The following is an 18,624-nucleotide window of genomic DNA, read 5'->3' on the forward strand; positions in this document are numbered from 1 at the left end:
GGGTGGCAATTTCTTTGCACACTTTATCCCAGTATATGCATTTTTGTAAACATTACTTGGCTGGAGAACTGCAATCCAAAGAAGTGCAAATTTTTGAAGGATGGCTGTGTACTGATTTTTTGGTTGCTTTGGAAACTGCAAATAAGGTAGGTTTGCTCTTAAATGCGAATGGAATTGATCCCGCCCATTCAGTCTGCATGAGTCTAAGACCCCTGAATTCAGTGGGACTTACTTCTGAACAGGATTGTGCCATTATTTCAAGCTGCTTACTCCTACCTGTGTGACTTGAGATCTAACTGGAAAGGAACCTGATTTTCCCAGCCCATGAAAGTGAAAATGAAGTTCTCCAATTGTTTGCGGCATTAAGAACAGGGGGAAGGAACACCTTTCCATTTCCCCACCTCTTGTCCCATTATATATTTACACAGGAAACACGCTGAGAAGTAAATAAGCTATCAAGCAGACCAGCGGGGCTGTCCAAAGGTAAAATGGCAGCTGCAAAATTATGCTGACAGTTGTTTTCCTCGCAAGCCCTGGGACACCCTGAAATGCCAAAAGAGCAAGCAAATCCAATTTCATATAAACACAGAGAAGGCGTTGGAGAAGAACATTAACATGCCAGGGGCCTTGTAATGAAACAGGGCTTTCTAACAAAGGATTTGGGATGATGTTTTAAGCAGTGGTAACTGGAAAAGGCTTGGGATTTAGGGAGCCTAGCCCATTATTGGAGGACATCATGGTTGCATTGTGCTGCCTGGCCAGCAGCATGCAGTATGAACCACCAGCACACTGCTATTAACACGGTGCCATCAGTGAGCATGGTGGTTTATAAAGATCCCTGCTCTGAGGAGCTTACAGTTTAAACTTCAGTATAGCAGAGACAACAAAAAGAAGGGAATTCAAGGCAGGGCTGGAAGAAGAAGATGGCGTGTAATATCAGGTTGCACAAAGGCTTAATTATGGCAAGACAAATCCGATGGGGCATTCTTCCCATTGCAGGAGTGGCAGCCACAGGGGAGGGTGGATGATCTGGATCAGGATGGTGGCATGTGGGTGGGGTGGGTGGGGAGCGAAGGCTTTAACTAGGGCTGTGCATGACCCACACCACACCCATGTCCCACCCAAGTTCACCCCTCTTCTTTTTGGTAACCAGCAGTGACACAGGGCACTGGGAAGCCAGGTAAGTAATGCTGCTCTGCCATCTGCTACTGCTTCTCACTCTTCCCAACCACATGTTTAATTGGGGGTTTAAAACCCTAATTAAACATCTGGTTGCAGGGGACAGGGGAGAAAGACATACATGCAGGCTGCCTGCCTGCATCTCTCTTCACCGCCAGAGTGCCTCACTTTTAAAATAGCCCCCGATTGCTCTGGCTGGAACAGATCAGATCCAGGTGATCCAGGGCTGCCTCAGCCTGATCCAGCTGAGTCCTAGGTAGGGATGGAAAGATCTGTCTGTTTTGGTTCTTTCAGTTTCTCATTTTCCCAATGTTAAATTCAGTTCTCCACATTTCTGCAGCAATCTGCAATTTTTTTAAAAAAATCCTCATGAAAGTTCTTCACCATTTTAGTGCAAATTTCTCCAAATAAACACACTTTTATAGGCAGTTTTGACAAAGGGACACCTTTTTGCAAGCCATTCCTCATCACATCATGCCTTTTCGCATGTTATTTTCATGCATGTATTCATTTTTATGTGCACTTTCCCCTCATATGCATTTTTGTAAATGTTTAGTTGGCAAACTGCATCCCAAAATTCTAATAAATGCGAATTTCGAAGTACGGCTGTGTTTCTCTTCTCATACTGATTCGGAAAGTGCAAATTTGATAAATTCTGCTTGAAATGCGAACTGAATTGAAATTCTTACCCATCCCTAGCTGAGTCCCAGATCAACTTGAATTGGCCCAGTTGAAACTGGGATCCAGGATTTGGCCAGATCTGGGGCACAACCCTAGCTTTAACAATTTTCTCTTCCTCTGCCGTCTAGGCCCCAGCCTGACAAAAACGAAAAACTGATGGCAAAGCTTCTCCTTTACCTTGAATGATTCCAAGAATCCTCCATGGCCGCCATTCTCCAGCTTGTCTTCCTCAGATCCCACGCCCAGCATCGCTTGTGTGTGGACATGGAGGTCATCGTGGAGGTTATCCAACAGAGCAGCTCGAGTCCGGTCCTGGAACAATGTCATAAGGTAGCAACTGCTTTTAATGGTATGACTCATATGCTGCATCATCATCATCATCATCATCAATATCATTTATTTTTATTATTGTTGTTGTTGATGATGATGATGATAATTCTATCCTGTCCTTCCTCCCAAAGGAGCTCAGGGTGGCAAATATCAAAGTGTTAAAACAGTACAATTAAAATAAAACATATTTAAAACCTTTTAAAGGATATCTAAAAACATTTAAATATATAAGAATATCTAAAAACATTTAAAAACCATCATATACCCTCACAGTTATTAATTTCACAGCTGACATGGCCAGTATCTTTCAGCCATCCAATGCCTAGGTAAGCAGGAATGTTTTAAAATTTCTCCTGAAAATCGATAGTGAGGAATACAAAGGCACCTCACCAGGAAGGGCATTCCATAAATGGAGAACCCCACTGAGAAGGTCCTGTTGTGGGTCAAGGGCAAACAGGCAACAGCCAGAGGTGGGATCACCATCGAGCCTCCTATGTGAATCATAGGGCCCGAGATGGTTTCCGAGAAGGAAGCACTCCTTTAGGTATTTGGGTCCCACACCATTTTGTATGCCAGTATTAATAGCTTGAATGAGTTTCAGTAGCTCACTGGCATATCTGGTTTGGCTCCTAGTTCCACATCAGCTGTCTTGGCTAAAAGGAATCCAGAGGACTTTTTGTAATGGACAACCGGTGGGGGTTTGTTCTGTCCCCCAACCTGTTTGCTCTCAGCCAGTGCCTGCCTGCCTGCCTTCTCCCTACAAGCAGTCCAAGGGGTGGCCTCTCAGTTTTGCCCCTGCAGAACTCAGCAAGGAGAAGACGACAGGGACATGCATCTCCTTGTCCCCCCACTCCCGCTACAGCCTCCTATGGTGGTGTCCATTTTGTTTTGACATGCGATGGCTTCACAGTGGCTGGTGCCTATTGGGACCGGTTGGGAGGCAAGCAAAGGTGAAGCCATTGACAGACAGCCCTTTGACAGACAGCCAACTCAAATCTGGTTCTGCCCTCCCCCTCGCAGAGTTCTACAAGGAGTAACACTGAGATGGAGGAGGAGGAGGAAGCTGGCAGCCAGGGCAACTCTCTGGAATGGATGTTCGTAAAAAGGTAGGCAAGTGGGGAATGGCTGAGGGCAGTGAAAAAGGAAGACCTCAGCAGCGTTTAGGATTAATAGAAAGAATAAGATTTGTTTCGGGAATTTTTGAGTGTTCACAATTGTGGCCCAGCTGTAATTGGCATTAAGTATGTAATCAATAGAGCTGCAAATGTTAATCTGCTGATTGAGCAAGATTATTCAATTTAAGCTGTTGTGGGTTAATCAGTAGGAGGTAATTTAAATCAGGGAGGGCAAAGTTTAATTGATGGGAGCGAGAGTAAAGGACACCATCACCCTGGTGCAATCATTTAAAAGTAGCAGTGCAGATTTTATCACTCCAGGCTCAAAAATACAGATCTCAGCAACTCGCAATGCTTTAAACCAGGGTGGGAAACCTTTTTGGTTCCAGGGCCAGACCTTTGTGTAGCACTGCCCTGTGGTGCAACCCACCTGTCAATCACACAATGTTATTATGATATCACGTGATTGACAGGTGGCTTGTCCTGCCCACCTGTCAAAATCCCTTTCTCGAGGGCACAGTGCAAGGAACATTACCAGCCCTCTTGTTTGCAAGCCGCCGGTGCTGCTCCTGTCAACCACCAAAACCATGTTTGGTATCAGATGCAGGGCAGGTGTGTGCGGCTTCCCTAAAACAGCCTCGAGGGCCCAATGGAGAGGACTAGTAGGCCACATCTGGCCCACAGGCCAGAGGCTCCCCACTGTGTTTTATGGCCCCAAAAGTCAAGTCTGTTGCCCTCTCACTCAGCACCCTCCTTGCTAACTCAGAAGACAAAGGTGTTGGACAGAAGGAACCGCAGAATCTAGAACAGCAAGTTGGGGAAGCAGGTTGGGGAAGCAGCAAATTGGGGGGGCGAATTATTTGGAGAGAGGGAGGGAGGCAGATGAGGGTCAGAGGCATTACGACAGCAGTGGGGAACTTCAAGATCATGGCCCTAATTAGGCCCAGCACGGGTCCTAATTTGGCCTGAGAGACCACTTTTCCCAAATGTTGTCCAACAAACTGGGAGCTTAAAACCCACTTCCAGTTGCTCCTTGGCAAGTAGGGCTCCCTTTCAGCATTGATTAGCTTGTCAGCGCTGAGAGCCATCACTCTGAAGGTTGTTTGCAAAAACAAAAAACACCCATATTGATATTTGAGACTAACTCAGTGGGGCCTTTCTTCTGAGTAAACCTTCATAGGATAGGAATTCCATGGCGAGAACTGAAGGGCTGTAAAGTCAGTGGATAGAGCAGCCTTTCCCAACCAGTGTGCCTCCAGATGTTGTTGCCAATGGCTGAGGCTGATGGGAGTTGTGGTCCAACAACATCTGGAGGCATACTGGTTGGGAAAGGCTGGGATAGAGCAGGGTTCAAATTCCTATTTGGCCATGAAGCTCACTGTGTAAGAGTGACTGTCTCTCACAGCCTAACCTATCTTGACAGGGTTGTTATGAGGGTAAAATGAGGGTGGAGAACATTGTAGCAGAAGGTCCCACGTTCAATCCCCGAAGGCACCTCCATGCTGGGTTGGGAGAGAATCCTGTCTGAAGCCCTGAAGAGCCACTGCCAGTCAGTGTAGACAGCACTGAGCTAAATGGACCAATGGGTCAGATTCAGTATAAAGCAGTTTCCTGTGTTCCAGATCTAGGACACTTTTGCCTCAGACAACTCTGACTCCACCCACTGCCTGTGATCCTCAATAGAAAAGAAGTTGCCCACCCTTCTCTAGGAAGCCCTTGATTTTAGACTCTACTCTATTCACTCCCTTTAAAAAAAATGAGGCTGCTGAGTGACCTGGGATTTCAAAGCAAGAAGTGCTTCAAGTGAGGAGGTTTCCCACCTGCTAACCTGGCTCCAGGCAAAACCCATTTTACCTCAAGCTTTGCAAACTTGTCCGACTTGCAACAGGCGTTCTCTGCATTGATCAGCTTGGTGAGAAGAAATTCTCGAAATTCTGAGTTCTGGGGAACAAAAAAAGGGGGGGGATGACTTGGAAGTAAAACTGGCAAATCCACACTCATTTAATATTCTTTGGAAGTGATCTCAGGCGATGATGAGTACAGTTTCCAGATATTCATCTCATTTATTATTGCACTTATTCCCCAACGAACCAAAGATGGTGTACACGGGTAACCCCCCTCTCCATATTATCCTCACAACAACCCTGTTGGGCCAGTCACTGTCTCTCAGCCTAACATCACCCAGTGAGCTTCATGGGATTGTGGGATTGTGTGCCTCAACAAAATCTGAATTTATAACACATCAAAATGTAATGCAAAAATTAGCATAATGGAGTTTATCCTTATCTTTGAACAGAGACAAGAGTAGCCTTCTCACTGACCACTGGAAGTACTAGTCAGCTTCCCCACTGCCACTGGCTCATCACACACATCTAGAGTTCATCACACACTTTTAAACTTATTTCATCGTAAGGACTAGAAACTTGCATCTTTTTTAAAAAAGTTGATATTCTTAGGTTGCAGAATTCTCTGTGCCATACCATATCACATTCTGATCTACCAAGGTGTAATCACAGAATTGAAAGACTACCCCCACCCTGTTTTAACATGTGAATCTATTCACTTATTAAGGGCTGCACCCTTACTTGCTTCATTCACCAACCCTGCCTGCCTCCATCTCCCTCCTCTGCTGGCCCAGCCACTCTCAGAATTCTGGCATCATGCTTAGCTTGCAGCACTACCAAGCAAACTGCTGCATGATTACATTCTTATAGGAGATATTAGTTTATTTTACGTAATTTTGCCTGCTGAAAATTAATAGATTTTGTCCAGTCATAGTCATCCTCCCAAAGTCACTGGGAATACCCCCTCCCACTTTCATGGGAAATATATGGCCCTGCATTAAAAAATGGGGGTATATTTGGCCCAACATGAGTTAACATTTCTTACTTTCTGAAATATGGGTGGGTTTGGCAGTGAAGGACCAAATGAAGGAACATCTTCTCGTGCAGTGACAGCAACCTATCAGGAAGAAAACAAAAATATTTGAGAAACCCATGAGAAAAGGCACAAAGAATAAAGACAGTTATAGGCAGAGCACCTAAGAATGTAAGAAAATGAGCACTGCCTTCAGTGGAGGCTGGTCCATTGGGGCCAATGGGGCACTGTTCCACCAAACTCAATCTGCCCTTAACCAGATGCCGCCTGCCTGCCTTCTTGCTCTGCCTGGCTCTGCCTGTCATCTTCCTTCTCCTTTGGACTCAGTGTTGCCTTTACAGAACTCAACAGGGAAGAGGACGGGAGCAAAACTAGAATTAGTTGGCTCTGCCTTTTATTGGCTCTGGGTCCACCTGCTGTTTGGGTTTGCATCCCACTAATCCCAATGGGCACCAGCTGCCACTGGGCAGGACTAGGAGGACCCTCAGCTTGACCCAACAGGCCTCTTACATATTTGTTTATTTCAGTGATCTCTATGTCCCTTTCCCCATTTCTATACTACAGGAAACAACTCCAGTGCATAAATGGCATAAATGGCAAAATCTTCAATGCAACCTAACAATCAAGATGACAAAAGCACTGCTGAATGTTACTGTGTGGTAGGAATAGAAAGGTGTACCAACACAGATTTTAATTTGTTTCAAAATGCAACTATGAGGTCAAACAGTAAGCTACTTGCCTTTTCAAATCTGTGGCACAAGTTCCCCTTCTCCTAACCACCCTGTTGAGGCTGATAATATGGCAGAGGGCTATTCATTCATTTTAGTACCACATCCTCTGATCTCCTAAAAGCACCACCTTTATTTGCTGCCAGCACATGCCAGGGGACAAATGTACTGAGGGGGATGGACATTTTAGCTCTTTATCTGACCGGCAAAGTTAATATCGCTTTGTCAATAAACAGCTGAACCCTTTCATTGCCCTGAGCCTCACTGCTGATTTGGGGAAGGGCTCAGTGGGGGAGCATTTCTTTTGCATGCAGAAGGTCTCAGTTTAATTCCCAGAATGTCTAGGTAAGGCTGGGAATGTTCCATGCCAGAAACCTCAGAGAGCTGCTGCCAGTCAGTGTAGACAATACTGAGCTAGATGGACCAATGGTCTAACTCAGTATAAGGCAGCTTCTGACATTCCTATTTTATTCCTGGGCTCCTGCTGGAAGCAAGGGCGGGATATAAATCAAATAATAAATAAATAATTCCATCCTTTCTCCAGAAGCATGAGGACTAGAACCTCACTTTATAAAAATAAAGGGAAGGGCCATAGCTCAGTGGTAGAGCATCTGCTTTGCATGAAGAAGGTCCCAGTTCAATTCCCAGCATCTCCAGGTAGGTTGGGAATTTCCCCTGCATAAACCCTGGAGAGCTGCTGCCAGCTAGTGTAAGCAATACTTGGCTAGATGGACCAATGGTTTGACTTGGTACAAGGTAGCTTCCTATGTTATGCAAGGTTTTTATTCCAATTTGGGTGGAAATATCTCAGCTTAGAACCATGGAGAGGGGGAGAATACACCCATCATAGGAATCTAGATAGACAAATGGTCTATCTAGCTCAGTGCTTGTCTACACTGACTATAAGTAGCTCTTCGGGGTTTCGGATATGTAGCTCTCCCAGGCCAACCTGGAGATACCAGGGATTGAAGCTGAAACCTTCTGCACACAAAGCAGATGTTCTACCACTCCATGGCCCTTCAGATATATTTACAACCATTATATTGAGATCACACAAGTCCAACATTTGCAGGGCTTCTGGAGGAGAAGGTTTTGATTCCAGGCAGCCTTGCCCTCTGTGCTTCTCATGTCCTCAGGAAGTGGTGTACGCTATAAGCCAGGGGTGATCTACTGGGGGATCGGCCATAGATCAGCAAGGGCTTCTGACTCCCAGTTGTCTAAAGCAAGATCTAAAAAGCAACAATTTCTCCCAGATTAGGACAAAAGAACAGGGGGTGGATGGACCAGGAGTGATTTTTTGTGTCAAGGGACTCTTGCTCTATAGCCAGAGGCAGCTGCTTCTGAAAAACAGTTGCCAGAAACCCCAGGAGAGGAGAGTGCAATATGGGCAAAGCTGCAGTCACAAAGGTGTGAAACATCCCACCAGCCACCTGCTTTGCTGCCTTTAGTCGGACTGGCTCAGTCTTCAAGGACAGATCTAAGATACACACACTTGGGCTCTTAATAAAATTTGCTGCAAACTCACAGATATGTTAATAGCTTCTCCTTTTGCAGCTAAGACAGCGACAAGAACACCAGCTGCATCTCAGTGAACAAATAACATTTTTCAAAAGGCTTAGCAGGAACTCTTTATCTCTCGCCAAACAGGTACGTTTTCCACAGCTCCCAAAGCAGTTATTTGTCAGATCTAAAAACAGGTGTGCACATATATATTTAAAAAGTTGCATACACACAGACTCCCTTTCCTTCCCTCTTACTTTGTAGGATGTATTGTCTGTTTCAGGATTTTCTGCCTGGACAACAATGTAGGAGTGCAGAAAATTTGAGGCAATCATGTCTGGAACAAAGGGAGTGTTTTCTTCTTGAAATACGATTGCCACGATGTCGTTGCCAATGTGTCTCTTTCTCTGAAGCTGAAAAGATTCATAAAGGGAGGGGAACATAAAGAGTCCTCAGGAACCAGCAGCAATAATTCTGAATTGTGTATACGTCTCACACTCCTTCACAGTTCTGCAGAGCATTCTTTGTGCTTTCGTGGATCTTGCCTGCATGCTTTCACCAGCACATGTCATTAGGGATGTTGGAGAATTCCAACAAAGACAGAAATGAGAGCAAAAAGTTCCAGTGTTTGCTTCTTGGTCCCATGTCTGGAACGGGCATCAGTCCAGTGAAAATTATTGGTATTTGTCATTGTTCAATTTATTGGTTGCTTTGCTTGCAAAAGTGTCCCAAAATGACTTAAAATGACACGTCGGCCTTCAGTTTGCAAACAGTATGTAATTGATTACGGCTCCCCCCCCCCCATTTGCATTATGTTTCCTTTGCATTGAAATGAATGGGGTGGAATAACATAATGACAATGTAACTTATGTAATTTACATACTTAAGTTATATAATTTCACCACAGCAGCCGTTGAGATAAATCATGTAGTTTTTGGCAGAAGATGAACTGCAACGGAACGGAAACAGCACTGCAGCAATTAGACTCATACAGGGCTGAATGGAAAACAATGCCTTCTTACATCCCTATATAACAACTACATTAACAAAACACTGCAATAAAACAGTCTCAGCGCAAGCAGCCATGTAAGATTGCATCCAGATTCCTTTGGTGTTGGTGTTGCTTGCATGCATTCTTATCAACCTATCGTCCTGGGACTGCACAGTTGAAGGAAAGCCCGCTCTAGCCTCTGCCATCAACCAAAGAGCCCTTGGGAGGTTCTACCCCCTGCCTCCCTGGAAAAACATCACAGCAAGGGGGAAACCAGCCTGGCCCCACCCATTGGCCAATGAAGGAGAAGCTGCTGCAGGAAGATTGTTCCCCCTCCCTGGTAGAAAGGACACCCTGCTCCAGTTGCAGATGGGGAAGAAATTTGGTTCAGTTCACATTTAAAGACAAATCTACCTAATTCGCACTTTCTGAAACAATAGATGAAACCAAAACACAGCCAGTCTTTGAATTCCACAGTTTTGCAATGCAGTTCTCCAGTAAGTCATGTGACCAAAACAAGCACGTACTAGTTCAAGTGTGCATAAAAATACATATATTCATGAAAATAACATACAAAAAGCATTATATTAAGGAAAAATTGCTTGCAAAAACATGCCTATTAGATACAATAGCTTACCACAATGTGTATTTTAGAAGAAAGTCACACTAAAATGCTAATGAAGTTTCATGAGGACTTCGAAAAAAAGGAATTTGCAAACTGACATGGAAATGTGGAGAATGGAAGTTAAGATTAGAAAACTGAGAAACCAAAATTCACAGATTCACCGATTCCAACCTCTAACTGTCAATTGCCCTGGGACTCCAGGCTTGAAGGCAAGAATGCTATGCCATCACTCAGCCAAAGAGCTTAAGGTCTGCTGGGGGGAGTGCGAGTGTGTGAGAAGAGTGTTTGGGGCTTTTTATTTACATCCAATTGCTTGTAAGTCACCTGGAGAATTTTTTGATTGAAAGGCAACGTATGCAAAATACATAATAATTTGCCAACAAGTCAAGATTGCTTTTTTTAGCAGTGCTTTTTTTTAAAATCAGTGATTATGTATACATCTGCAATGAAGAGAGGGAAAAGACACTAAGGAAACCAAAGGAACTGAACACATCTATTCCACATTGGCAATTTGGAACTCCAAAATTGGGGCAGAGATTCAGCAGGAGGTGCTTGGTACGGTGGAGTGGTGCCATGCACCTATCCTCTCCATCAGCAGCGTTGCTGCCGCTTACTGAGATAATTCAGGCATGGGGTAGCAGTGAGGTCGGGGCTGTGTGAGTGCACCAGCAAGAGCATAGGATTAGTTCCTCTGGTGTGCCTGCACTGCTCCCACCTTGCTGACACCTTACACCATCCCCACATCATCATTCCAGTAAGTGGCAGCAACACCACCGTTAGTAGTTGGAGGTGCAACACTGCCCCATCATGCTGGCTGGCTGGCCTTCCATACACTATTGGTCATGCCAGGTGAGGCTAATGGGAGTTGTAGTCCAACAATGCCTAGAGGCCTCCCACTGCTGAGACGGAGAATTTTGGAAGCATCCCTATGAAAACATGTGGGCTGAAGCCAGCATGATTTGCTCCCACCTTTGAGCACAGCATTGGAGATGGAACTTGGCTGAACGTGCAAATATGCCTAATGAGGTCATTCAGTCAGTGGCCATAGCAATTCACTGGTTGATAGCAATTCACACTTTTTGTTGACCTGCTCATTCAGGATGCCCACTGAATGAAAGCCACATCATCCCCAGTTCTGCCGTGATGCTTTTACATGTTCTATCCAGAAAACAAGGTCAGCTTTCAGTTACCTGCTGGGCATCTCCTTCGGTAAAAGGAAGCTTGGTGGAGACGTGAAACATAATCTCCCTGTCTCTGAACACTGTGTACACAGACTCTGTGCCTGTCTGCCCGTGAGTGACATCGAGACCGCCACGAAAGCTAGAACACAATGAGAACAAAATGGACCTTTACTGTCATTACGGATGGGGAAGAAACGCAATTCAGTTCACATTTAAAGGCAAATTGACCAAATCCACACTTCCCAAAACAATATGTGAACTGAAACAGAGCCATCCTTCAAAATTTGCACTTATCCAAATTTTGCGATGCAATTCTCCAGCCAAGTAAGGTGTACAAAAATGCACAGACTAGGGTAAAGTGTGTGTGACAATCCATACAATGGTAAAAATTATATACAATTGTGCATTGTATTGTGGAACAGTGCTGTGCAAAAATGTGGATTTTTGGCAAAACTGAACACAAACATATGCAGATTAGGAGAAATTTGCACTAACGTGCTGACATATTTTAATGAGAACTGTAAAAACAAAAACATGAAGCAATGTGGAAATGTGAGGAAGAACTGAATTTAAGGTTGGGAAAAGGGGAAACAGAGAGAAACTGAAATTGACAAATTCATCCATCCCTAACAGTAATACTGTTTTCAGCAAACGAGGAAATGGTTTAGTGCAATTCTGTTGTTCAGAGGGGATGTTTGACATCCATGACTGGATCTCTGGCATTTTTGGGGAAGCTTTGGCTGGATCTGAATTGGATCTAAGAAATGGAGCTGATATGGGGCTGGCAACCTTGTTCCGCCCCCAATCCCCAGTGGTGGCTGATAACCTCTGGAGCTTGTGGAGCAATGGGCACGGCAGCTAATAGGAGGTGGAGCTCAGAGGCGTCACTGCAGGCAGAATCAACTTATTCTGGTTTTCTTCTAAACCTCTCCCTTACAAATATACAGTGGGCACAACCAATTCTCAGACAAAAGCATCAAAGGTGGATACCTGGAAATGTAACATGTCCAGCAGTCATAATCAAAGACCTACATACCCCTGTATCTTTCAGTTCTGCTTATACCAAGAGAGGTGGACAGAAAAGATTCCAAGGAGTCTCTGAATAATAAGGAGTTTATGAATATGACCCAGGGAGGACATGGGACTTCTGGGCTATAGCTCTGGGTTTTGGGACACAGCAAAAATAATGGGAGGGCTGTGCTCCACAGAGATCAGACTTCCCTGACAATAAAATCCCCCCCCCCAAAAAACTGCTATTAGCACTCCCAATGGAGAGCATAGAGATCAAAATGAAAATGTCAGGATTCATGGATTTCCCTGTTTCTTATCTGTTTTTGCCTATGTGCATTTACTCTAATCTCCAGGGCCCAATGAACTGCATCCTACAGTAATGAAGGAACTGGCTGAAGAACAGGGACTCGGAAGTAAGTTCCACTGTGTATTCAATGGGGCTTATTCCTAAATAAGTATGTTTAGGATTGCAGCCTGGAATTGAAAATTTTTAGGGTAGTTAGGCCAAACCCCCTATTGATGGCACAGATGCTGCCATCTTGAATCCTTCAGTGTATGAACAGGAGTGTTCAAGGACGAAATCTAGAGCTTGGGTTGTATCCAACTATGAGTAGACCCACTGAAATTAAAGAACCTGAGTTTATCATTATGTTTATTAACTTCAGTGGGTCTACTCTAAGTACGACTAGCATTGAATACCACCCAATGAGTTCTCATCTCTGAGAAAAAGTTAAGTGGATACAACTCCAGTATTTCACGCTAATTAAAATTCTGGTGAAATGTTGACTTTAAAATGTGATTGCAACGAACACTTTGATAAAATACTCCTGAATGTAAAAGCTTTGATTTTTTTTAAAAAAGGCAATGGATAAGGAAGAATTAACTTGTGAAAATCTGGGATCAATAGGGTAGGAGACACACAGTTGTGGTGGCAGCCATGTTGAGGAAAATTCACTCTTAACTTGCTCGGTGCCATTGACATCATTAGTATTGAAGATTTTCCAGGGTGGACATTGACAAATCCAAATTAGGCCACATCTGCACTGTTGTTTGTTAAGGGTACTGAAAGCTGTTAGGAGACCCCTATTCCCCTCACAGGGCTACAATTCCTAGAGTAGTTTTACAATCAACCCTTCTTCCCAGGGAACTTTGTAGATGGGGGCTTAGTTCCAGGGCTGGAACCTGATATGTTCCAGTTTAAATTAAATTAATTGTTTTAAAATAGAAGTGGCAGTTATGGGAACTCTGGGGGAAATGACCATGCTATACTTGAGTTCTTGATTTTAAAGGAAACAAAAGCTGAGTGTAGCCATACTTAGACTTCAGGAAAGCCGATATTAATAAACTCAGAACAACAAGGCTCGAATCCAATACATGTCTATTCAGAAACAAGCTCCACTGGGTTCAATGGGACTTACTCCCAGGTAAGTATGTATTGGATTGCAGCCTAAGTAAGGTCCCATGGCAAGCAACCCTAATGAGAAATGGAGTCCAAGATGGGTGGAAGTTTCTAAAAAAGAAAATTCTAAACGCACAATTGCAAAGAATTCCAACAAGGAAAGAAGGTGGAAAAGAGCAGAACAAGCCAAAGTAGCTTCACAAAACGCTTAGAGATGACCTGAAAACAAAAAAGGACACATACAGGAAGTGGAAGGAAGGCCAGGCCACAAAGGAAAAGTACAGGCAGGTAGCACAGAATTGCAGGGATGGCATCAGGAAGGCTGAGAATGAGCTGAGGTTGCGTGGGATGCTAAAAGCAACAAAATAGCTTTCTTTGGGCACATGCATAGTAAAAGACAGGGAAAAGATATGGTGGTTCAGCTACTCGGTGAGTATGGTAAAATGATAGCAGATGACAAAGAAAAAGCAGAAGTGCTCAATTCCTACTTTGGTCTTGGTCTTCTTTTCTCAAAGGGGGTCTATGACCGTCCTGGTAAACGTGAAGTACAAATTGAAGGGGCATGTTTGCAGTTTGAGATTGATAGACATATGGTCAAGGAATACCTAAGTACTTTGAACAAGTTCAAATCTACAGGGCCTGATGAACTGCATCCTAGAGTACGGAAGGAACTGGCTGAAGAACTCTTGGAACTACTGTCTATTATCTTTGCAAAACCATGCAGGATGCATGAAGTGCCAGATGACTGGAGGAGGGCTAATGTTGTATCTCTCTTCAAAAAGGGCAAAAAGGAGCTACAGACCAGTCATTCTGACATCAATCTCTGCGAAAATTCTTGAGCAGATTATAAAGTGGTCAGTCTGAAAGCACCTTGAAAACAAAGCAGTGATTACTAGAAGCCAACATGAATTTATCAAGAACAAATCCTGCCAGACTTATTTCATTTTTTGATCAGGTAATCAGGTAGACAGTAGGAATTGCTGTGGATATATCTCAACTTCAGCAAAGTTTTTGACAAAGTGCCTCATGATTTCTGATTAGCAAGCTAGCTAAATGTGGGCTGGATGGAACAACTATCAGATGGATCCACAGATGGCTACAGAATCGTACTCAAATAGTGCTTATCAATGGTTCCTTCTCAAACTGGGGGGAGGTAACAAGCAGAGTGCCACAGGACTCAGTCCTGGGCCCAGTGCTCTTCAACATGTTCATTAATGACTTGGATAAGGAAGTGCAGGGAATGCAGATGATACAAAATTGGGAGGGATAGCTAATACCGTGGAGGCCAGAAACAAAATTCAAATCTTGATAAGCATTGGGCTAAAAACAATAAAATGAAATTTAACAGGAATAAGTGCAAAGTTCTACACCTAGGAAAAAGAAACCAAAAGATGAGAGATATTTGGCCCAGCAATACTACATGTAAGAAGGATTTTGGAATTGTTGATCACAAGCTGCATGTGAACCAACAGTGAGATTTGGCAGCAAAAAAGGCAAATGCTGTTTTAGGCTTCATTAACAGAAGTATAGTTTCCAAATCTGGTGAAGTACTAGTTCCCTTCTATTCAGCACTGGTTGAGCCTCATCTTGAGTACTGCATCCAGTTCTGGACACCACACTTCAAGAAGGGTGCAGTTAAACTAGAACAGGTTCAGAGAAGGACAACAAGTATGATCTCACAACTGATTGACAGATAAACCTATTCCCCCTCCAGAAACACGAACAGAAACACTTTGATTTGGCAACCATTGTGTTACACCCCCAGTTTCCCTCTGTTTGGCACTGGTAAGGTTCTGGACACCGCACTTTAAGAAGGATGCAGACCAACTGGAATAGGTTCAGAGGAGGGCAATGAGGATGATCAGGGGACTGGAAACAAAGCCCTATGAGCAGAGACTGAAAGAGCTGGGCATGTTTAGCCTGGAGAAGAGAAGACTGAGGGGAGATAGGATAGCACTCTGTACAGTAGGGTCCTGCTTTACGGCGCTTTGCTTTACGGCGCTTCACTAATGCGGTGGTCTCAATTAGATGCAATCAGACTAAAGCCCCACTCATACGACGCTTGTTCCGCTTTTACGGTGGTTTTCGGGTGTCGTGCACCATTCTATTCAATGAGTTCCGCTTTTCGGCCATTTTGCTTTTCGGCGGGGGTCCGGAACATAACCCGCCGTATGAGTAAGGCCCTACTGTACTTGAAAGGTTGCCACACAGAAGAGCATTGGGATCTTTTCTCAGTCATCCCAGAGCAGGACATGGAATAATGGGCTCAAGTTACAGGAAGCTAGATTTTCTAAACATCAGTGAAAACTTTCTGTTAGAGGGGTATGACCAATGGAACCATTGACCTAGGGAGGTGGTGGACTCTCCACATAAAAGGCATAAAAGAGGCAGCTGGAGAGCCACTTGTCGGGAATGCATTAAGCTGGATTCCTGCACTGAGCAGGGGGTTGGACTCGATGGCCTTATAGGCCCCTTCCAACTCTACTATTGTATAATTCTAGATGTGGAGCAGGTCAAAACCTAGTTCGGTGGAAAGAGGGTTGGCAGCTACCACAGATCTGCCGATGGGTGGTGCCTGCAAAGCTCTATGCAAAGCGTTGCACAAGATAGTACTTTGAAAGGGGCTTTCCAAGGCCCAGCAGTCAGCTGATTGTCGGGTCTTGGAGAATACTTTGCAAAGCACACTGCAAAGCACTCTGGGGCAAAATGCCCCATCGTCACTGTGAAGAAAACACATATACAAGTCATTGTAGCCTGAGCAAGCAAGCTGACTGACAAATAAGTAATCTGATTGAATTTGAGAGGCCTACATTATCAAGGGTGACTATGTATCTACCGAAGAAAACTGAGATGTAATTGTGGCACATTCTAACTGGATTCATTTATAACACACTTCACATTTTTACCCTTCATTTACTAGTTCAAATGAAGAGACTTAGCAGGATATACATCTGTATAATATATGGTATAGGTTTTAAAGGGCCTTTTGCATCTTGAGGGGAGGACTTTGCCAAAGCTGCTGTTGCTGTTCATAACATGAAGGAGGTAGAGGACGCCATGCTTATGTTTGACAAGACCACCAACAGACACAGAGGAATATGACCTGAATGAATCCAGATATTAAACCCTTTTAAGGAACACTCCGTACATACTCTGTTATCAACAGGGAGGGTTGCACTACAGAAGGGCAATGGAAGATTCCTCTAACAAAAATCTTGCAGTAAGGGCTACTCCGGGTATGGTCCAGGACAGCGATTCCCAATATGGGCCGTAGCGCCCCCTGGGGGGGCGTGACAGCCTTTCAGGGGGTGTTGGCGTGACTACAAACTTTAGGGGGGCATTTGGGTTCATTAGGGGGGCATTGACATTTGGCGGTCTGATGCGACAGTTGAAGCATTTAAGTTTAATTTTATTTAATACACAAATGATTAATTTTTAAACTGTTTTGTCCCCAGTTAGAATGTATTTAATAGTCTCAATTCATGGAAATAACACTATAAATAGTGTGTGCTCTTTAGTAAAGAAATTCTGAATAGCAGCCAGTGTCATATCAAGGAATGGGGATATTAGCCATGCCCCGGCACTAGGTAATATTCCGATGCTGTCTTGAGGGATGTTGGAACCAATCACGATAGAGTGTTTGATAAGCTTGGTGGAGGGTGCATTCTTCCAACTGATGAGTTCCGTGTGCAAACGGGTGATGCAGACTGTCAGTTATTCGCTGGTTTTCTTCAGGAATGGGACACACTCGCTACCCGTGTGATGTTTAAATGAATTTGTTTAACGAAACAATGCCAGTAAACTGAATAAGTTTGTTGTTAAGTAACACAGTGTATTCTATTGGTTCATACTGTGTGGACTTAATTAGTTTTTGCTTATGTATGTATATTAATAAATCATACTAAGAATTCATTGTGTAATCTAAGTGCAATAAAAAGGCATGATAAAAATGATCAGTAATAATAACTTAAAATACCTTTTATGCATTACTCATATTTTAAGGGAAGAATAGGAAGCATTGGCATATACTTAATCTGAGGGGGACGTTGAGCACAAAAAGATTTTGCAAAGGGGCGTTGGGTCGAAAAAGGGTGGGTAATGATGGTCCAGGAGATGAAAGAGGCATATGAGAGTAGCAGCTTGATGACCCTGGCTCTCATTCACAGAATATTCAAAAGCCAGAGGGAAAACATTTCAACCTCCCAGAACACTCTGTAAGCTACTTCACTGAATGGCAACCTTGGTGCAAAGGAACTTCAAAGAGAGACTGCAACATGAAACCTTCTAGGACGTCATGGGGGGGGGGAAGGACTTCACCCACATGAAAGTGGCAGATGGAGGGAGGAAGAACCTTCTATGAGAGGCAGGGAAGAGGAGATTTCCTAAGCTGAGAGACTGGAAGGGGAAAGGAAAGCTCCCAGGTGGGAGGGTCTGCCATTTTCTGTGAGGATGGGAGGGGAGAATTAAGCACGACTTTTGTATAAAGACTAGACTGTATTTGTACATTGTTTTTGTATTTTATATAATTTGCTTCTGATTTCCCCCTCCCTTAATTATATCTTAGGTTGTTGTTGTTATATATGTATGGCATTTTACAATTGAACCTAAAATAAGTAGGCCATAACTTACGTTGTGAGAATTTGTATTTTACTGAGTATTTCTCATTACAACTGCTTTAATTTTTTATATTGTATAGATATTACGTTAAGTATTGATATATATTGGTTTTTTCCATTCTGTGCTGTAAACCACCCTGGGGTCTCTTGACGAAGGGTGGTATATAAGTGGAATAAAATAAATAAATAAATAAATAAATAAATAAATAAATAAAATTGTTTCTTTGCCCTACCCCTTGAAATCCTGGAGTGTTACAGTATCTCCGAGCAAACTCAAGAAATCCTTGAACGCAAGACTCTCTTCGTTGTTCCCAAAGAGGTCTTCTTCCTGTGTCTGTAGAGTCAAATAAACCCAAATGAAAGTGGGGGGCTGTGGTTTGGCCCCAGGTTC

General features: G+C 43.7%; 1 protein-coding gene across 9 annotated transcripts in view; it reads right to left on the bottom strand.

Annotated features, from left to right (window-relative positions):
- The window catches only part of RAP1GAP2 (RAP1 GTPase activating protein 2), a 335,084-nt gene that overhangs the window by 59,966 nt on the left and 256,494 nt on the right, over positions 1-18,624 (bottom strand). For all 9 annotated transcript variants that reach the window (XM_061604666.1, XM_061604671.1, XM_061604669.1 and 6 more), the window contains 6 exons: positions 18,467-18,567; positions 11,217-11,346; positions 8,668-8,823; positions 6,195-6,266; positions 5,160-5,246; positions 2,038-2,172 (listed from right to left, as the gene is read on the bottom strand). In XM_061604666.1, the coding sequence (XP_061460650.1) occupies positions 2,038-2,172; positions 5,160-5,246; positions 6,195-6,266; positions 8,668-8,823; positions 11,217-11,346; positions 18,467-18,567 (681 nt within the window). The remainder of the gene's footprint in view (positions 1-2,037; positions 2,173-5,159; positions 5,247-6,194; positions 6,267-8,667; positions 8,824-11,216; positions 11,347-18,466; positions 18,568-18,624) is intronic.

The sequence above is a fragment of the Rhineura floridana genome, chromosome 21 (assembly GCF_030035675.1).
Source record: "Rhineura floridana isolate rRhiFlo1 chromosome 21, rRhiFlo1.hap2, whole genome shotgun sequence".
Lineage (NCBI taxonomy): Eukaryota > Metazoa > Chordata > Lepidosauria > Squamata > Rhineuridae > Rhineura > Rhineura floridana.